Below are 22,357 nucleotides of genomic sequence, written 5' to 3' on the forward strand. Positions count from 1 at the left end.
AGTGTTGTGCATCGGTAGTGCTGAGCTTTCTGCACGTTTCACTTAAAGTTTCACGGAGGTAGCAGTAGGATATGGCCCCGCCGCGGTTGTCTAGTGGCTAAGGTACTCGGCTGCTGTCCCACAGGTCGCGGGATCAAATCCCGGCTGCGGCGGCTGCATTTCCGATGGAGGCGGAAATGTAAGCCCGTGTGCTCAGATTTGGCTGCACGTTAAAGAACCCCAGGTGTTCAAAATTACTGAAGCCCTCCACTACGGCGTCTCTCATAATCATATGGTGGTTTCGGAACGTTAAACTCCACATATCAATCAAATCAAGCAGTAGGATATGAAACAGTTTACCTTGAGCTGGTATTTTCATGGCTTCAAGGCGTACGGTTTGCTTGGCCGACGCCCGCCGGAAGTGATATACCGAGAGCCATCCGGGAGGGGGGGGGGGGGGTGAGAGTGTGTGCATGATATACACCTAGGTATATTCACAGTTTAGCTATAATTGAAATTGAAGCCCCAACATTCCCAAAACAAAATTTGACAACACACACGCTAGTACGAATGAAGACGTCTTTTTGTATCAATTGTAGTGGCTTTTAACTTTCAGCCCCAGACGCTGACGTCGGCGACGCTAAAGATAACTGAAAGCATCTATAACAGCGCAATCTGTAGCCACGTTGGGGTACCGGAGATGTTCGGCACGTCACGTGGCCATTTGGTGTAACGAGGTGCATCGACTGCTGAACGCATTTTGACAGGGCTGTCACTCCCTCACACGCCCACAGTGGCCTTGAGTTCCTCGTTCCGGCTAAATTGCAAAATGACCAATTTAATTGAAGAATGGTTATTAGCACAAGAAAAAGAACTGTTGCTAACTGCATTCACGTGGACATGACAATGCAACTATCCCCAATTCTGATTTTTGCGTATCGAGAAGAGCTAAGGTAAGTGAAACTTCTTTCTCTGCCTAGTGCTTAGCTATCGTAAATATTTATCGATTGAATGGACAAGCCGGTTTCTCTTGTCCAAGAAGCGTAGTTTGCTTGCTGCCCGAGTGCAATTAGTAAGTCAAATAGAACAGAACCTTAGCGCTTTGCGAGCGGAAGTTTTGTGAACACAAGGCGCCGGTTAAGTTCCGAATACTAATTGGCTCAGATTCAAAAGCAGGACACCCTCATTCAGTCAGTTTGTCTGTGGCATTTTTCCTGCAACGCAAGCTTACAGTAGGGACCCTGGAAAACGAGGCAACAGCTGGTGGGTGGAGCGGCAAAAGGCTGATCGTTCTGCTTTATGGCTTTATGTATAATACACAAGAGGAGTAAAAATGTGAAAAAAGTGGCTAGCAGGTAAATACGAAGTGTCTGTGTAATCTTCGCACCCCAGAAGCTTATCCAACTGAGACCCCGCATCATGCGCACCTGGGAGAGTGGGTTCCAAGTGAAGCGCACCAACTCAGCCTGCACTAACACTTGTTGTATGACAGGTGAATGGTATGAGATACCTCAAACCTTTCGAAGTCCTGGGTAGCCCAAAGAGGCAGATGCGCGAATTATCACATAATGAAACACGCGGACATTAAAAAACATTTCATCGCGCACTTTTCCGCACATTGCAAAACGGGCTCTTGTGATCCGAGATTTCATGTTAGTATCCTTGAAAAAATATATAAAACGGTGCCATCTTTTATCAAGGCATGCCGCATAAGACGAAAATTTTGATTGTATTAGGTGTAGCGTCTGTTTGAGTGTATAACGTGGAACCTCACTTTGTCTTCATTTTGGTACACCCCCCTTGTAGCCCGTGTGATGTCAATGTGTAAGTGCATTGGACATAGTACGTACAGCCTCCAACATTTTTAATATTATCGTGCGACCATCGTCGGCTCGCAGTACCAGTGCCTTACAACGGCGATAATCTGCGAGACGGGCAACAGTACACGCAGGCTCACAAAGCAGCGCTAGCACAAGCGTAGTCTGCCGCGCTGTTCCTTTCAGGACGATGTACACCCTACCACAATGACTATCATCTCCTTAAATAAAAAGGCAAACAAAAGCGGTGTGAACAAAACCATGCGCAGAACGTAAACCGTGATCTACAGATTCATGTTCTCTTGATCTTTCCTTTGATTACAGTCAAAGAAGCTGCTCGAAATTGATGCGCCGGGAAATTCGAACAGAAATGTAATAAAAAGTAATTTGAAGCGCTATATAAGAAGACCACAGCTGTCGCCGCATTTTCAATTTTTGATTATGCCTCCTCGAGGGCATGCGGAGAAGTGTTGAAATAATAAAAAAAGGAAGACGTTCAAGACGTTACTATCAGCAATATTGCGCACTCCTGGCGCCTTTAACGAAGAAAGGGAGTGCTTTAACCTGAAAGGAACAACCTGGCAGACGACGCTTGCGCTAGCGCTGCTCGTGCGGCTGCGCGTACTGCTGCCAGTCTCGCAGATTATCGCCGTTGTAAGGCGCTGATACAGCGTGCGGTCGACGATCGCGCGATATCATTGAATATGCTGGAGGCTGTACAGGCTGTTTTACACTTAGAGGAAATCTCGAAGCGCGTGGCATCGTGATGCGGCAAGCGCTTCATCGACGCACCGTCAGCAGCCCCCACGTGCGCAGACAATGCTGGAGTGTTTTTGAACGGCGTCGTCTGCTACGGCGGCTCTTGCTTGCCGAATGATTGGCAAGCGCGCGAATGCCATTTCTAGTGCAGAAACTGGGTCCATAATCTGCACTAAACATTGTGTGACGCCAATCTCTAAGCTTTTATTTGAGATAATGGGGTGCTTCAAGCAAATCTTGACAAAATACCTTGTTTCCTTCCTCGAAACACCGTGGTGCTGTGTGTGTTCATGAATATTTCTTCACTTTGTGTGCACGCAGTACACTTGGACAAGGATAACGTGACAATTAGCACGCAATGTATGTTGTCTTGATTTGACTGAGTAAAAAAAGCACCTAACAGTAAGACTCGTACTGCTGCGCTGGCTTAGCACGATAAAAAATGGGAACAAATTCAGAAATGCTTTAGGTGATAACAAATCCTGAACGGGTCGCTTGACGACGACATTTCATTACCGCAAGACTCGTTAGCCGGCCCTGAAATGTAGCGTAGTTTTTACAGCATAGTTCATTAATGTTAAGACGCTCCTGGTCAGGTATACGGGACACTTTAAACCTGGCAAACAGCTCAGTACTGCTCTTCTCAGACAAAAAAAAAGAGAAAAACGTATGGCATATGAGCCCCTGCTTTATTCAGCTCAATCTGGATTTCGTGATGCCACGTCCCCATCACCAACTAAAGGGACATGCTGCAGGGGAACACATCACTAACACCACGCATTCACTGCTGTCTAGAATAAGTGCCATCATGGCTACCGCTAGGGACATACTTGGAAACGTCACGAGTGCATTTCGATGCCGGGAGCAAGTCCTTTCTGTTGTGATCAAATATCGTCGAGAATAAGCGCGTTCAGGTGATTCTTCTATCCTAAGTCATTTCTGAATTCATGTCCATTTGTTTTGTAGTGTTAAACCCGTTCAGCCGCACAGCAGTCACCACTGAGTACTGTTTTATTTAGTCACATAGAGACCACGCGTGGTGCATGCTTATTATCGTGTCTTCCTAACCCAAGCTTACTGCGGTGCGCCCACAATGAAGAAACGTTCGTGAACTCACACAGCGCCACAATGTTCCGATAGCGCAAACAAAGTATATGCTATCAAATACTGTTTCAGGCGCACCATTATCACGAGTGAAGGCTGAGAGGTTGATATTGCACAACGTTTAGTGCAGACAAGCGTTGAAAGTCGCTCAAGTTGGTAGGAGAACATCTGAAAAAAGTGCGCAGCCCAACAGGACACGAAGAAAGCGTGCGCGAGTTTGTCGTTCCTTCTTTTTTCGTCCCATCTTGCGGCGCAGATTTTCTTAAATGATTAGTGCAGAGTATCTGCCCAGTTCTCGCATTAGCAACGGTATCCGTGTGCTAGCCGACAATGTGGCACGGACCCTGCCGTAGCAGACGACGTGGTTCAACTCTACACTCTTGAAGCGTCTGCGCATGCGTGAGCTGCTGTCGCGGCGCACGATTTCAGCGCTAGCCGCATCGCGACGCCAGGTGCTTAGAGATTTCCCCTTAAGTATGAAACAGCCTGTACATACTATATACAACACCTCTCGATTCTCAGCACGAAGTTGCGAGTTATAACGTCTGTTCCGTATTCTCCATGGTTATTTTGTGGGTGGGCTTTAGCGCTAGAATGTGTCATTTAGAGCAAACACCAACTGGCCCAGCAACACGTGCAGCTGCACATTTTAGAACTTAACTGCGCAAGAGAAAGAGGCAGAGAATGAGAATGAAACAAAGGCAGGGAGGTTACCCCCTCCCCACCTTGCACTGGGGAGGGGGTAAGGGGAATAAAAGTTAGAGAGAGAGAGAAGGATAGAAATGCAACTCATGCCGTCGAAAAAGCGGCAGTTATATGCTTAACGTCAAAGACGTTGAGTCACGCCCATCTGGTGATCAATTGAGAACATTCGTTGCATTACCTTGTATGCGCGGTCACATGCACCCACAATCTTGTCTATGGTGAAGCAATGATGGTGCCCCTTGCGTTCGCAAGCAGCAGGCTTCTGAAGGCTTGCGAAAACGCGCAAGCATCGACTGCCGACTACATAAGCACCGGTTCCCGGCGTTCCGTTCCCGGAACAGCCTAAGACAAGACAGCTGCACATGATTGTTCATGGTGCCCATGCACGTATTTTTGTTCATTTCGCCGCCATTCTTCGTTATACAGTTGTTTAATTACTGGGTGGTCGAGGCTCACTTATTGAAGATTAAATAATTGGCATATCCCACGTACAGTGGTAATTGATGATATCCGAAGCATGAATAAGAGAGGTTGATATGTCATTTCAGACCACAACGTTACGAGGGACATGAATGTAGTGCATAGTAAACACAAGTGGAAATGTTATGCGCACTAGGGTGTCTGGATAAGATTAGGTATTTCGGCACCACTAACGTTTGCAATACCAGTCCCAGCAGTGATAGGTATGTAAATTATGCCATACGTGACTTCAGTGTCATGATTATCATGCTTGCGCCCTGCATTTGTGTTCGTCGTCTATTCACGTCCCGTAATAGCAAATTTGGTATGTATGAAGCAAGCAAAGCGGCTGCCAGTGCATCATGAGCGTGGTATATAGTCAAGTTCTTACATAACACTAGTGTCATAATTATCATGTTTGCACCAGTAACATATACCTTCCTCTCTATTCACGTCCCCTAACAACAAATTTGGTATTTGTGAGGCTTGCAAAACGACTGTGGGCGCACTATAAGCTTAGCAAGCAGTCATGTTTCACATGACACGCATATCATGATTATCATGATAGGACGTGTCATTTCCCTCGTCGTCCATTCGCGTCACGTACTGCCAAATTTGGTACATATGAAGCTAGTGAAACGGCCGCGAGCGCACCATGAGCGCGGCATGTAGCCATCTTCTTACATGACATGCATGTCATGAATTATTCTCATGTTTGCACCAGTCATATACCTTCGTCATCTATTCACGTCACATAATACCTAGCTTGGTATATGTGAAGCTTGCGAAACGACCGTGGGCGCGCTATGAGCGTAGCATGTCATGTTTTACATGACACGCATGGCATGATTAGCATGTTTGGACGTGTCAATCACCTTCGTCATCTGTTCGCGTCACGTACTAACGAATTTGGTTTATGTGAAGCAAGCAGAACGATCTCGAGCGCATCATGAGCGTCCGGTGAGTAATCATGATTTACATGACATGCATGCATGTCATGATTTTCACGTTAGGGCCTGCCACTTATGTTCACCATGCAGTCATGTCATACCATACCAGTTTTGAAATGTCATGTAAACAAAACCACTGCTAGAGCAGCATGACCACGACAAGTAAATCATGACATTCATGACACCCATGACATGATTTTCATAGTATGAATAGTCACTTATGCTTGTCATGCAGTCAAGTTATGCCATAACAATTTTGGCATAGACTCCGTCATTGAAACGACCAGGAGAGTTAGTCGTAGGTGGCTGGATGGATGCAACGCTCAAAATTGCCGAAGTTCACTAAAGAATCCTTCGCATTTAAAAATGGGTCGACGTACTTCTGCAGTCGTATAACATGGCGCACTCCTCTGCCCTCAGTTTGTCCCCTCTCCCCCTCATCATTAGATTGCATCTCAAAGTCCGTTCGGGCGTGCACTAATTAAGCCAATGATTATGAAACCACCATTCCTTGTTAGCTTTCACAAGCTTTACCTCACACAAACTACATACGGGTCGCGGTAGAATCTTAGCACACCAGGATTCTACATGGAAAGACACGAAGACGGCCGATATTGTTCCAAAAGCACGGCGTGCGAAAACCGACAAGAGAAAGAAGACAAGACACCACAAACGCAGGCTACACTCTCATCCAGGTGCCGGATAACAAACGGCATTAGGCGGCGTGCTCCTACGTACTGACTGAAATCCTGTTTATAGGAAGCCCAGCAATAAAAGAAATACCGGTGACAGCAGCGTGGTGCAGAGGCACTGCCTATAGCCGGTGAGATTGGGCGCAAGAAGGGAAAAAAAAAAAAGAAAAAGGGAGAGCCGCTGCCTGTGCCGCACCAGCCTGGCGCACAGAGCCGGCATCAGCTTACGCAGACCCGTTCAGTGACGGGCGTGAGCGCAGAAAAAAAAGAAACGCCACCCCCCTCCCCCCGTCGTCTTGCCAGCTCGGCGCCCGGCGCCGGCATCACCTGACGCAAATGCCTTCCCCGTCACCTGCGGTGGCATTTGTGCATCGCCATTTCCTCCCGCTGTCTTGTAATGGTCGTTTTTCTACGAGATGGTGTGGGACGGAGACTTTTCTCGGTGCCTTACGGCACACTTTATTCAAGATATCATATATCTCCCTGCATTTGGGCAAACGCTGGGATGTGCACTCCCAGTATTACTCGTTTGTTTCAATAAGAGTACAAACAACTTTCTGTTTATCAGTGGTCGAGGTATGACGTTGTGTCATGAACTAAATAAGAGTACTAGTGCATGCGCGACAGCTTACTGAAACACTGGCCTAGGTATGTGGATGCTCGTGTTCTACAAAACAAGTTGAACTGATGATTTTAGGAAAGCTTGGCAAAAAAAGAAACAAACTGAAGGCAGTGAGACAGAGAAACATCAAAATTGAAAATAGTTTGTTGATGCTATGAACTTGAACATCAAGTACAGAAGTCAAGTGAAAAAGTCAGCAGGAGAGCGTATGCCACCGACATTTGCTCACTCTTTTGAATATTGAGTACAGTTCTCATATTCCAGCATGTATTTACCAACAGTGAACCACGACCAAGACAACCAGCGTACTACTGAAGAGATAGTGTATCAGCTACAAAAATCCCCATTTTCTAAAGAGCAACTCCATGCAGTAACAGATTTTGAGGTTCGTTCAGCACCATTTTTTGACCCCAAGTGCACGCGGACGTTCGCGAAAGAGATGTGCAGAAGCATTATTTGGAGGGAGACCTATACCTGTCCGTCGCTAATTTGTGTACGTCACACTTGACCTTGGCGCGCGTTTCGGCATTCACTTGAACAGCGGTGTGATGCTGAATAAAAGTAATAGTAGCCACTCCCCATAAATAAGATCAGTTAAGGACTGAAAATGAGTGAAAACCTTTCTATAGCGCGAAATAATGCGCACAAATTGTAATTTCGGAAATAAGTGATAGCCGAATTGCTAAAAAGGCGCTGCTGCCACAGCGTGCAGCTCGCGGGAGCTCACGCGTACTAAATGAAAATGTTAGAGTATAGGCACGCTAAAATACTCATACAACGTTTACGTGCGCAAACGCATTGTCTTCAAACAGCTGAAAAGAGGCTCCTGTTATTGACACGAGTGTAGCTCGCGACACAAATGAGCGAAATTGCTCACAGCACATGCACGTGCGAGAAACATACGTAGGTTTCGACAACCGAACAAAGCCTCGTTGCTCTGGTATCTGCGAATTTCGGTTAGCGAAAAACCCGCGGTTCACGGGGAAGCACTAAATTGACGCACGACACACGTTACACGTTTTTTTCGGAACGGCGCACCACGAAGCGAAGTCGAAGCTGAAAGCGCTCACCATGGTTGTCTCGAGTTCATGCAGCCCCACAAACTTTTCTGATTGAGGCGGAAATGGTGTAGGCCTGTGTGCTCAGATTTGGGTGCACGTCAAAGAACTCCAGGTGGTCTAAATTTCCGGAGCCCTCCACTACGGCGTCTCTCATAATCATATGGTGGTTTTAGGACGTTAAACCACACATATCAATCAATAAGCTCTACAAACTATTCGATGATCAAATGCATGCTCAAGCATATGCATATGGCACAAAAATGTTCGAGGTTCCACCGACGGTTTGCAAAAGGCCCCTTGGTAGATATATACGCCACAAAAAAACTGGGCTTCGTACGGCGGCGCTGGTGCAATGGGTATGACATCTACTTCACGTGCATGCGGCCCCGAGTTCGATTCCAGGGCTGAATGTGCTTTGTATGTTATTCGCGCAGATGTAGATGATTGTGACAGTAATGGTTTTCTAATAACCTATAGTCATAATATCCACCGCATTATCGGCGAGAAACCACTGTCGATTGCGTAAAATATTGCGTTTTTTCCGCCACTGCGTTAGGGCTAGGCCGCCTACGGAAATGTCACGCCTAACCGCAGGAGGTATCTAGCCAAAAAAAAATTGACTTAAAATCTCGGTTAATCCTCGTTCCAGCTATTCTGAAGGCCCCTTTGAATCGGGCGTTTCTCTAGGACACGGCTTCGGAGCCGCGCAGAAGTGGCCACAATTTGACCTGATTTCCTGCCTGCACGCGTGTACTTGAGCCAGGATTTGACTAAGAGTGTAACAACTTCAAAGGCGCGCAACGGCAGAAAAGACATACGACACGATAACTTGTGCTCATACCCATACAATAGGTGAACTTATCAATCCGGTGCACCCGGCGCTCTACCTTATATGTATGTAAATGTTAAAGCATCCCACTTCTTTTTTAAGCAAATTGATGGCCCACTGACCGACGCATGCGCCACCAGTATTACCGATATGCCATACCTCAATCGTTAGACTCGTTTCTTTATTGTGCATGTACGAAACTGTGCATTTCTTGAGTTTTGGCGTGCACTTACACCCTCGACAATGCAAAGATAGATTAGATAGTCAAGATCCTGCCAGTAGTTTCTTATGTTCCAATTATACGTGGTTAGCATGACGGCTATCACACAATACACACTTTCATTTCATTTCATTTCATTTATTTACTCTCAATGCCGTAAGGCGTTACAGAGAGGAGGGGTACAATATTAAAAAATCAAGAGAAAAGACAACAGCGGGCTGGTTACAAAAAGTGATTGCCGACAGTGTACCTGAAGTGCGCAGCGTCGCTGATGGAGACGATGGAGGCTGGAAGGTGATTCCACTGCACGCTGGTCGTTGGGACAAACGAGTTCAGGTAGAGGTTTGTTCGGGAGTTTGGCACACCAACTTTTAACGGATGATCAATGCGGGATGACACGTATGATGTATCTGAAAAAAGATTGTTTTAAGGTCTGATTGGTGTAAAATATTTTATGGAAAACACATAGGCGGGATATCATACGACGGGTTGCAAGATCAGGTAGTTGTACTACTTGTTTCATGTTAGTGACACTGGATGACCGGGAATAATCAGAGAGAATGAAACGAGCGGCCCGATTTTGGATATAGCTTCAAGTGTGGAGACAAGATTGGCAGAATGTGGATCCCATACAGAAGAGGCATATTCAATCTTCGGCCGAAAAAGGGTTTTGTAAAGCTGCAGTTTTAATGAAGTGGGAGCTCGAGAGGAATTTCGTCGAAGGAAGCCGAGCATGCGGTTCGCATTATTGCTAATATATTCAATGTGCGAGTGCCACGAAAGGTTATCTGAAATCTGAACGCCCAGGTATTTGTAGGTGGTAACCGATAATAGAGGGGAGCCATTCAGGAAATATGTGTTTACAAGGGTGTGCTTGATTGTTCGAGTTAACCTCGTATATTTGCACTTGTCGACGTTTAGTTTCATTAGCCAGGTGTTGCACCAGGCTGAAATTGTGTTAAGGTCGGTTTGAAGTTGTGAGGGATCAGAAGGTTCACATATATTTCTATATATAACACAATCGTTAGCGAAAAGACGTATTGATGAGGTTATGGTATCAGGAAGATCATTACTATAAATTAAGAAGAGAAGAGGCCCCAATACTGATCCCTGAGGGACACCAGATGTAACAGGACAGTGAGGAGATTCGTTATCATTAACGGCTACATATTGAAAGCGATTCTGCAGAAAACATTCAATCCACCTGAAAATGTTAGGGTCAATGCTCAGTTTGCTAAGTTTATAAAGTAGTAGTGGGTGGGAGACGCAGTCAAATGCCTTCGCGAAATCAATGAAAATGCAATCGACTACTGACGCACGATCCAACAAAGAACAGAGATCATTAGTAAAGGTGATTGAGTTTCACAGGAATGATTTTTGCGAAAACCGTGTTGGTAGACTGTAAAAAATGAATTAGATTCTAGAAAGCTCATCAAGTTAGTGTAAATGATGTGTTCGAGTAGTTTGCATGGGATTGATGTAAGAGAGATGGGTCGATAGTTAAAAGGGGAGAAAACTTCACCAGACTTGTACACTGGAATCACCTTTCCACCCTTCCAGTCGTCGGGCAGTAAGGAACACTGTAAAGACTGTGAAAAAATATAGGAAAGGATCAATGAGGAGTTCACATTGGTGCTTTTCAGATACTTATAGTTATTTCCATCTATTTCAGAAGATGAAGAAATTTTAGCCCCCTGTATCAGCTTGAAAATTCCAGCACAGTCAATAAAAATGGGTTCCATTGGTTCAAGATGTAGGCTTTCTTTAACAGGAAAAGTAGTAGGAATTGTTTTAGTAAAAGATAAAGAAAAACGTATTGTTGAGCAACACGCAGCACTGCTCTCGTGGAACAAGTGTTCCATCTGGTGTTTTTAATTTTACATCTTTAGATCTGCTCATATTAACAGTGCTCCAGAACTTGCGGGGATCAGTCGATAAGAGGGATGGGAGCGTTCGCTGATAAAACTAGGTTTTTGCACGAGAAAGGGCTTTTTTGTATTCTGATGCGACGCGCGCATAAGCCGCCCACCTTTCAGCAGAACTTGATAGTCTACAGCAGCGAAAAATGCGCTTTTTTTTTATTAAGCCGTCGTTTTAGTGAGACGTTGTACCATGGTTGGCGTTTCGGACAGGGTATTCGTCTGAGCGGTATGTACTTATCAGTCAGCCATTGGACCTTGTTTCGAAATAAAGCCCAATCAACATTGAGCGGACGCTCCCAAAATTCAGGAAGGAAATAATCTATAAAAGCTTCCAGTTCCCTAATTATGGCTTGGAAATCAGCTTTAACGTAGTCTCTAATATGTTTAAACTGTTTGGCGGGGCGCGAAGAGGATGACGGTATAGTGAAATGGGCAACTAAGTGGTCACTTAAAGCAGGCAAAAGCGTTGAAGATGAAACAGACTCGGGAACAGTGGTCAGTAAAAGGTCAACTTTGTTGTAAGACGTTCAAAAATTCATGGATTACTGGAACAAGACATTATGTAATGGTTGGAATGTCCAGCGAAATTACCATGCAGAGAGTTGCCGTTTCTAGCGTGATCGAGAATACCCCTCTCTATTGTTTGCACCATGGCTAAAGTGACTATACTCCCCAGACATCGAAACGGGACGGGGGGGGGGGGGGGGGGGGGAGGCTCGTGGAGTGATGAAAGGGAACGCATATCATATAGCTCAAACTGAAAATTCCACTTTGAACGTTTTCAGGCTTGCAGTACACAAAAAATATGAGCATGTATGCTCCACGGAAACTGCGCAAAGCCCCACTGCCCAGTACAGCAGGTGCGAGGGAAAGAAGAGACTTAGAGAGAGAGAATGAAGCAAAAAACTGTGATGGAGAGTGGCGTATAAAAAGGTTGAAGCCAAGGTGGCGGGGGGGGGGGAGACAATTCTTGAAGAACAAGCACGTAACTTAAACAGGGACTTGACAAGACAAGGACAAGCCCGTACCACCTGACAGTTCATTTGTAAGTTATCGCATGTATATCTGCACTCTAAAAACTGCGGGGGAAATCGCAGAAGTAAACAGGCCAAGTTACTCTTCAGAGTGTACTTCTACTATCGCAAAGCATCAGATAGTGAAATTCATTTTCACTCTGTATGAAAGCAGAGAGTGAAACTGCTTTCCACTCAACTTCTCTCTGCAAGAATAGAATGCCCATATACTGTTCAGACATGAGAGTAGAACACGGTTATACTCCTGTTCTCTACTATATTTCGGTGCATCGGCACACCACGAGTAATTATCTCTACTTAAGAACTATACATATAATCAGTAAAACGTACTGCAATTGTTTGTTGGGGCGTTAGAGACAATTAACAAAAAAACGGCGTTTCCAGCATGTGCCAGTGAATTTCAGCGCATTGGAAGGCACTTGGAACTCTTAATATCTGTTTTTTTAGCTCTGGATTTGTGTAGTGAAATAAGCGAATACTACCGAATTTAATCGGTCACAATCGAAACTAAACGCAAGCGGTCATTCCATTCTCTTCATATTAATATTCATGTTTTTCGTTACATTGGCACACGGGTAATGCTGCCGTAAGCAACGTATACGGTACGGCTACAGTGAAGTATTGTTGCTTTTGTCATGGAAAGTTAACAAGCATGACCGAAAATATGTTCAAGGGGGTGAAAAAAAACTGAACTACTCAGTGTACACCTTAGAAGCGCCATGTTTTGTAGGCATAAATTACTAACCGCTTGAGTCAGTGCAAATGCCGTTCATACATTTGGTTGTACTAACTTCTTTTCGTTCTACTGTAAAACGTACCAGATAAGTGTTCTGTTCTCATGACGCACAAAACAAACACATTAAACACGTAAGCAGCAGTCCGGCTGCTTTAGATAAGCACAGAGAGATTGGGATGTACGCTTCTAAACAAGAAAATGCAGACAGATCACAAACATTATTTCTTACATTAAAAACGTTAAACTTACCGTCTTTCGGTGTGGTGTAGTGGTTAGCCTAGTGTGGCAAACTCACAATCTATGACTGAGTTATAACCTATAACTCGGTCTTCTTTTTCTTTCTCATATTTTCTTTTTTGTTGTGCTCATATTTAGCCATCCTTACAATCCGTTCGTGAGGAAATCTATCAAAAACAATTAAAAAGCCCAGTTTGGGCCCAAGTTCTGCTAGTTTTTTTAGTGAGGTGTATTACTTGGTGGGGTCATGCAACAATGCTTCAGGTAGCGCTATGTTGGTCTGTTGAGGGGGAGTGCTTTGACCCGTTCGAGGGGAATAACTCTACTCTGCCTCAACAAGCGCTGATTTACTCTGGTAAAGAGAGTTAAATATAGTACAGGAAAGTAATCTCCCAAAAAGAGTGCCCAGCATTCTGTTAGTTTTTAGAGCGTGGACAGGAAAACGTTCCGTAAGAACAGCAGTTACGAGAACACACCGATGAAAATGCAATAACTAACGCAAGAATCACCAACTCGCCCAATCAACAATTTCTAGACAGTAAAGGCTAGTAAAACGAGGAGGGTTGAGGGAAGAAGGGGTTGAGTGTTAACTCTGCTCGGCGAAGAGAGTATGAAGAAATGGATATGGGAAGTGGAAAGGACAATCGTTGAATAAAACAATAAAATTTTGAGACAGGAATAGAACTCGGATATCGATGGTCTTTTACGTATATATAGCGTCGTAACCACTCGGTTATCCAGGTGCGGTTGCTGAACAAGCATTTTATGAAATAATTAATTTGTGTTCTTATATGGGCGAGAGAACGAGAACAATGACATAAACACATAGAAATAGCAAAAAAAGAAAGGATAGAAGGAAAAAGAAAAAAACATATTTGGTGTACAGGCTAGCTTGTCGAAAGCGGGATAAAACATCGTCCCGCAAGCAGGTCGGCGGGACAACAGGACACCAGCCGCAGAACTGGGACATTCCCAGCCTATATTTGAACGACTGGTCAATTTAGCCATGACTCAAGCCCACGATGACCGGCGCTCTTCGCCCAACGGTGGCCCCGCCGCGGTGGTCTAGTGGCTAAGGTACTCGGCTGCTGACCTGCAGGTCGCGGGATCGATTTCCGGCTGCGGCGGCTCCATTTCCAATGGAGGCGGAAATGTTGTAGGCCCATGTGCTCAGATTTGGGTGCACGTTAAAGAACCCCAGGTGGTCGAAATTTCCGGAGCCCTCCACTACGGCGTCTCTCATAATAATATAGTGGTTTTGGGACGTTAAACCCGACAATCAATCAAATCAATCGCCCAACGGTGGGTGATCGCACCTCTGGCGCAAAATGTGAACTACAGGAAGCAACACACCTAAAGGTCAAGCTCGCACAGTTTTGCCAGCTTAACAGAAGGATCCTAAACTAGGGGAAATCTTTCGTTGAAACCGGCAATGAGCAAGTCAAAAGTGCACCTTGCGCTCCCGCTCTGTAGTGCAGTAGCACGATTTCAAGCTTATCACTCGAACGTCGACCAGCCTAGCATCCGAGGAACCTACCGGCGCGTTTCTGAAAAGAAATATTCAAGGTTACGCATTCTTCTCTTTCGTTGGTTCTTCAAATCTACAATCACCGTTACAGCAAACTCTGCATCCTCCCTATTTTATTATTTTCATTCGTTACATTCAAGTGTATACACTTTGTTGGCTCTTGTCTCCGCGGTCGTTATAGCGAAATCCATAAGAAATGTACATGGTAAAACGGATGCTTGACAGGGAAAAGAAAATGCAGCTTCCTCAGATGGGAGTGATCACCGCTTAAGGAAAATTTCAAAGAAGTGAGTGACGCTGGCGTGATACTTCTCTCGCCTCGAAAGCGTATTCTTGGTCATGGCTCTGTAGTGCCTCTGAATCACGCTCGACAGTACAGCCACTAGAGACGGAGGTCAGCTGAGAATGTGGCTGGAGAAGAGGGATGGTGGTGGTAGTGGTTAGAATGCGCCTAATTTCTGCAGCCCGGTAAGGAGCACGATGCTGCGTTTGATGGGTATCGAGAGGAAACTATTGGATATTAGCCCCGAGAAGTTGGAGTGGCGCCGCCTGGTGGGAGGCTTGCAGGACGTCATGGCACGGACTCTTCAAATCTTGCTGTGGCGCGCGTATACATAGCACACGCTCGCTTCGAACGCCGTTGTGCTGCCAGCGTTCACTTTTTGCTTGTCTCGCGCTTCAAATAAATGACAGAAGCTGCATGGATAATGTCCCTGGTAAAACAATGAAATATTTTTTATTTACAGTAGTCACCAACGGTGCCTGCTCTCCAGCGTACACACTTCGATAATGTTTGTTATGGTGTCGCGCTACTTACTTTGAAAATGGGTTCGATTCTTGGCCATGGTAGCCGCACTCTGACGGGGTGAGCATAAAGACAATACATGTGCAGCAGGTTAAAAAACTTATATGAACACGTACTTGCATTTAAGGTTGCGCTGTTCACGGGCGATTCCTTTAAAAAGATTTGATTGTTTCGCCTTCACAATTAATTGGTATATGCATCGTACGCATCAAGGTATTTTATGGTAGCTTCTTTTTTTCCCCTGAGGGTGCATGCTTAGTTTAGTATCGAGTGTCGCAAAATATCGTGAATGCGCCTGCTCGAAATTACGCCGCCGATGTTGCGTTAAATTTTCTTGTGCGTAGTTGCTCATATTTCATCACGTTATTTAGCTTCATGCTTCTGGGAATAATTTCGGCGCTCCGTTTCTCTGGAAAAGAAGTCGAGGTTTGTTTCAGAAACTGCTACTTATTTCAGATAGTGTCTACGTGCAACATCCTAGCAACTGTGCTGTCATGCTTGTATAGTACCAGTTTAAATAGCCACCTGATGAATAAATTTTTTTCCATGGTTGATTACCCCAGAACAGCATCAATCTGTATATGAACATGACGTATATGACGTGCGGGAGCAATCGTTGTTTCACTAAGGCAAAGGGCGTTTCACTATCACGTGGTCCACGAAGCGGCGTGCGCCACCGAAACAGTTCATTTCGACCTTCTGGCGTTTTTTTTTTTTTTTTTGCGAATGATTGCTATCAGAAGTGCTCCTGCGCGAAGTGAACATTACCGTTTATGATGTGATGGTTGATCGAGTCAGCTGTTCGCGTAAAGCAGGGTATGTGACTACGTAATCCTGACGAATGTTGATAAGAAATCTGTACATGAGGTCCGAGTATAACGACTTTTCAGAATTCCGCAAACCATTCTGTGGTGTGCAGCGTGACTTTTTTTCTCACTATTATAGGCGATTGTGTATGAAAGACAGATCCATCAAAAGTCTCTTGCACCCCAAAGCGTAATTTTGTCTAATGAGCTACATTATTTGCTGAGGCAGACATAACTTGCACGGTAAATTGCAAATGCTGTGATTAAACTGAAAACGTTCTAAATTCATTCATAATACCCATTTAGCACGAATGTTTTCTTAGCATTGATTTCATCGAGTACGTGCATGGCGAAGACAACTAATGTCTCGTTGTCCTGCGCCTTCATTTTCAAAGTGGATTCATACTTTCTGCAGGTTAGTTAACTTTTAACAGTAATATATACCTTTACTTCGTACCTTTATAATCTGCTACTCGATATTGAGAAGAAATTGCCACCGTATTGCTGAAGAGCGGGTAACACGGCGGGCTTGGAAAGAAGTGACCATCGGCATACGTCAGCGACGGAGCAGGCGAGTCCGTGCCGTGACGTCACTTCGCCGTGACTGCAGCGACGCCACTGTTTGTTCTCGGGACTAATAGTGTTCAAAACTAAATAGGTGTTTCACAAAAGTCTGGAATTCTCGCCAGCGCGCCTCTTCGTCAAAGGAAGGGGGCCTTTGTATTGGGAAAGGACTTCCAGGCACTAACCACTTTGAACGGCGCTGGCGGGCCTTCCCTGCATATGTACCCAAAAGGGGCACGTATGTGTTCGGGGAAAATGATCTCAAAGGGAATGCGTACGCCCTAAAGAGAATTTGACTGTTTTGGCCGTTGACTTAGCACAAGCGAAGGAGGCTGTCATCGGTGCCACGAGTCTCACGTAGGCGGTGATTACGGAGTGTCGCGGGCAACGTATTTAGACGGCTGCGACACCGGGACCCTCGCCGCCTACCAAGCCAGAGAGAACTTCAGCGGCACCCCGTCCACTCCCTTAGGTGAACCACGAACAGGGCCTGTTCCGTACGGAACTTACTAGATGCAAAGCAGCTCTTTGACTAGCCTGTGTACTTTGTCCCTCCGCCCACACCGCGCTCCCCTAACCGCAGGTGTTGGGGTGGTGCCAAGTAGGTCACGCCTTTTCTCGCAGTGCTCACGCGATGATGTCACTATATCCCTAGCCTATCGACATTCATCCCGTGTCATCTCGCTCGCTTCACCTTTTCCACCACTCGAAATGTTCGAGCACAGATCGAGTGGAAACACCCTTCCGGTTCGTTTATCTGTCATGAAATTTGCACGAAACCCAACCCGCCTCCCATCTCTTTGAGTTTTCAAGAAACATTTACTTGAGTAACGGCTACACCGAGTTTCACTTTAAACCGTTCTTCCAGCACCCGCGTCGACATACGTTATGGTGGGGTCGACAGCCTGCACAGCGCTGCTACTTTCCATCCCATTGTGGTTCCCTTCCGGGATTGATTGATTGTTTCATATGTTGGATTTAACGTCGCAAAATCGCCATATGATTATGAGAGACGCCGTAGTGGAGGGCTCGGGAAATTTCGACCACCTGGGGCCCTTCCAAGAGATGGTCTATACTTTTTATTATAGTTTTTCGCGGCCGTTATTTTATTAACCACATTTTTTTAAACACTCTTTTAGTGCTCTGCGCCGCTCGAGCAGTCAAGATTCCAGAGCACAATTTTTTAGTAATGTTTGTTTGTTTTTTGTTTTATTCATGCCCGCTTACTTTATTATATTCTGCGTTGTTTTTATGTTTTATTTGTAATGTTTTAACATAGTTAGCTTTGCAGTTAGTTCATATCTATCAGGCGAATTTTCACGTTTTTTGCTTAGTTTATTTATGTTATCTCTTGCCGTTGTTCATACTTCATTGAAGTGCTTGCTTGTGTTTATTCGAATGTCCGTGTCCGCTCGATGAGTCTGTAGGACCGACCCAAACCACACAATGCGTGCAACCCCGCACGGGGTGTCCGACCTACACAACTTTTATATATATACCACTTCGAGGTCTTTCAGGCGTCGCAGGCCTAAACGTAAAGTGGAAGCCTGTGATTCTGTGGCACGCTGGTGTTATATCGGTGGGGCCTCACCCGGAGTGTGGGACAAGGTGTGTCCAGCCACCGTATAGGCGCTTTACTGCTGTAAGGAGTTCCGTATACTAATTGCTGTCATCGTTGACCGAATCTTCATTTTTTTTGTCGGCGTTGCACTTTACAATCTACCCAAGAAAGCAATGAACAAGAGTCAGGCAAATTATTGTTTCCGCCGTTCTTGAGATGAGGTGGTCAGTTACTATAATGCACCTAATATAAACATAGATAAAAAGAATAATTGAGGTAATTCACCGCGGTGGATCAGTTGTTGTGGTGCTCCGCTGATGAACCGTAGGTTGTGGGTTCCATTCCGGCCGTGGCGGTCAGATTTCGATGGAGGCGAAATGGTTGAAGCTCGTGTATTGTGCGATGCCAGTGCAGGTTAAAGAACTCCAGAAGGTCGAAATTTCTGGAGCCCTCCACTACGGCGTCTCTCATGATCATATGGTGGTTTTGGGACGTAAAGCCCCCAATATTATCAACAATTAGGGTAATGCATCGTGCGCCCTTAAGCGCCTGCTTCCCCGTGTTCAATGGTGTAGAAAAGTGTGGTCGCAATTAAACGCCCTTAGAATAGAAAGTATGTGTGTACTGCTTTCATGCGATCAAGAAGTATATTCCCCTCCTCGGATAGGGAAAAATTGTGGACTTCAGTAAAATAGAAAGAGACAAAAGCGTCATACTACGCTAAAGTGTGACATAGGCACTTCAATGTCTTTAGATAGACTGCACTATTGAGAATGTTATATTGCGATTTGTGGTTAAAGAAAACGAAATTGTATCAACACGGTGAATAACATGCATTCACGCTGTACAGATGACTACGGAGATTCTAGTGACCCCGGCCGAAGAAGAGCCCTTGACATGCCAACAGCTGCGAGAAGATGAGACTCGGCATTTCTCAGACTCTATTACCACCACATCGCCGCAGCAAATTGTGTGCAGCAATAGCAGTTACGTGGGCATCCACTCTGGTGCCTTCCTGGACATGCACAGCCCTATGGAGGTCTCCACGTCGGTGGTGCTCAACTTCTGCCGCAAGAACGTGCTCCGCCACTACTTCCGGCTCCTCGCCGTCGTCGGCTGGCTGCCCCTAGTGGATGCCAGCGAGCCTGTACACTGCCAGCCCGCGCTCCAGACACTCAACGCCATGTACAACCTGATAGTCTTTGTCGTGCTCTTTATGGGGCAGATGCTACAGTACGCGTCCTGCTTTCGTAGAGACGGCATCATGAACTACAGGTCATCGGCGCTCCACTTCAACACCCTCAAGCACTTCGGATGGGTCGAAGGAAGTGACGCGGTAATTATGACTGCCTTCACCAGAATTCCTAACGAGTAGGATTTCCTTGTGGCTAATGCAACAAGACTATTTTGAGAAGTGCAGTCGTATAGCTGTTCTTAAATAAATAGTTGTGTGGTAAAAATCAGAAGGGCGTTACAGGGTGTCCCATACTGATGGTGATTGTGCCTTATTTTGATATATAGGCAGAGCAAGTCCCGAAAAATCTGCAGTCTATTCTGCTACTGTCAGGTCGTGACATCAGATGCCTGCAGATGCGGCCGCATTTTCGATGGAGGCGGAAATGCTTGAGGCCCATGCGCCTGGATTTAGGTGCACGTTAAAGAACCCCAGGGATCAAAATTTCCGAAGCCCTTGCCTACGGCGTTTCTCATAATCATATGGTGGTTTTGGGACGTTAAACGACAACAAAAGAAAAAAACTCGTGTGTGTGTGTGAAAAAGAAAATGTAATGAGAGAAAGCTGATGAAGTACAAAGTGATGGCAGCACAACAGAGCACTTAAAAATGTGAAATAAAGGTGTGCTATAAAGTGACAGCTTCATTGAAATTAAGCTTGTCGAAAAATAGACTTCAGGGGGAGGGGAGAACACGGAGAAAGCACTTTTTAGGGGTCTACAACAAAAGCACAACCTTGTTTGCAGGTACAGAATGCCTGGAGTATTTTGCTGAACAATGATAGGGCTAAACGAGATAATATATATGTAAGGAAAACCAATATTGCAAAATTTTAGTATTCACAACATCGCAGCGAGATAACATACTCGCCACAGTGCTCGCTTTTTGATCCACAGAACACATCACTCAATAACCGATGTTATTTGTGAGCAATAAAGTCGCGGAACTTCTTATTACTCAACAAATTGTTCGCCCAGCCTGACTGATTCTTTTCGTTGCAGACATGTGGCGGCAGCTGGTTCGCTGTGTACGTTCTACCATCGGCAATGCAGATATCTGCGTACGTAATCGCCTTGGTGCATATGCGCTCGAGCGAGTACGAACAGTTCCAAGCACTCGTGGAAAAAGTGTTCCTGCAACTGACCACCAGTGGCGTCTGGAACGTCGCCAGGAAGCGCATCACTCGTCGTCTGCACGCCGTCTACGCCGCCGGCGTGTTCTGGATCCTCTCCTCGTTGGCGTCGCAGTTGCTCAACATTTACGCCGGCGGCACGCTAAACTTCCAGTGGATCTACGTCTCTGAGGGCGACGAGGAGGTTCACTACTTTCTCCTTGCGGCACTCGTGCTGATGCTTATGTTCCACGACGTCGTGAGCATGACCCTCGCCACGAGCTACGCCATCCATTGCCAGCTGGTGCTCGTCTACCTGCAGAACATGTCGCAAGCCGTGCGCGAGAAGCGGACGACGTTGCTCGAGTTCTACCGCGGCATCGGGGAGGCCCGCAAGAGCGTCCGCTTCCTCAACCAAAGACACGCGCTCGCTGTGACCGTGCAGACAATGTGGGTCGCCTCCAGGACGGTGGTCTGCTTCTACGCCCTGCTGAGCACACCATGGACGCAGTGGCAGCGCTTCGCGGCTGCCTGGCTTAACGTGGCCGTATGGTTCTCGCTCCTGCTCATTCCCCTGGTGCAGGCGAGCCGACTCAGCTCCGAGTGCAACCACGTCCGCGAAGTTGGGCTGGAGATAATGGCGAGGCCTTTTGGCTACGCCAATGTGCCATCGTCTGATCTGGACACGTTTCTTCTCTTTACGTCCTCGCTGCGAATGCAGGCCAAGCTCTGCGCCCTACCCGTGACCAAACGCACGGTCGTATTTGTGTTCCTGCTTATAGGACTCAGCTTGTTCATGTCCGTGCAGCTTGATATCGTTCATTTCAGGCCCTAGGTGATTAACCAGAGCCTTGAGTCACTGTCTGTTAACTTAAAAATGTTTTGTTTTTCTTGTTTGTCTTTCTTTTTGCATGCGGTAAAGAAAAAGCTAACGTTTTTTTTGTCTCTCTCAGAGAAAATTTACAATTCCTTGCATACGAATTTCTGTAGCCAGCTGTCTGCTTATAGAGTGTTACTAAAGCTGCGTTCCCAATCATTTTACTTATTACTATCTAAATACCACACCTCGCTACAGTGTGTATACATGCTCTGATTTCATATCAGGTAAAATATTAGCTCAGGCGACGTGCATATATAGTAGAATGTTGCTTCAGGTGGCGTTATAATTTCGAAAGCATCCATATTGGGAGTTTCCGACATCGGAACGTATATGTATTGGTTTATTTTTGCTCATAACTATAAAAACTGTTTCTCGCAGAGCGCTATCACTGCAAGCATGTCTTGTCAAACGACAAATCAAAAGCGGTAACGAATGGTTTAACCAACGCAATGTTGCAGAGGAGAAATGACGCCATCGGCATGCCCCTGAAGTTTTAAGCAACATCGTCTAGAGTTGGATCCTTTCCGTTTCGGTTACCAGCAAATAATGCTAATCATTCTTTTATTGACTGTCTGTTTTATTCTGGAAATTTTATGTCGGCATTGTTGATTTTATGAGATTAAATGAAATTTTAACCCAGAACTTTCATAAAAAAATGCACACACACACACACACACACACGACATATATATATATATATATATATATATATATATATATATATATATATATATATATATATT

The 22,357-nt window shown here is 45.5% G+C and overlaps 2 protein-coding genes across 2 annotated transcripts in view; one reads left to right on the top strand and one right to left on the bottom strand.

Moving 5' to 3' along the window:
* Nucleotides 1-490: 490 nt before the first annotated feature.
* Nucleotides 491-22,256, top strand: LOC119161617 (uncharacterized). The gene is made up of 3 exons (XM_037414186.2): nt 491-932; nt 19,241-19,726; nt 20,625-22,256. Exons 2-3 carry the CDS (start codon nt 19,241-19,243, stop codon nt 21,567-21,569), a joined length of 1,431 nt encoding a protein of 476 aa, XP_037270083.2. The 5' UTR covers nt 491-932; the 3' UTR covers nt 21,570-22,256.
* The window catches only part of LOC119161618 (uncharacterized protein C1orf53), a 123,134-nt gene continuing 110,216 nt past the window's right edge, over nt 9,440-22,357 (bottom strand). Inside the window, exon 3 of the mRNA XM_075878898.1 lies at nt 9,440-9,607. Coding sequence (XP_075735013.1) covers nt 9,569-9,607 — 39 coding nt within the window. The 3' untranslated portion in view covers nt 9,440-9,568. The remainder of the gene's footprint in view (nt 9,608-22,357) is intronic.

Source organism: Rhipicephalus microplus, chromosome X (genome assembly GCF_043290135.1).
Source record: "Rhipicephalus microplus isolate Deutch F79 chromosome X, USDA_Rmic, whole genome shotgun sequence".
NCBI lineage: Eukaryota > Metazoa > Arthropoda > Arachnida > Ixodida > Ixodidae > Rhipicephalus > Rhipicephalus microplus.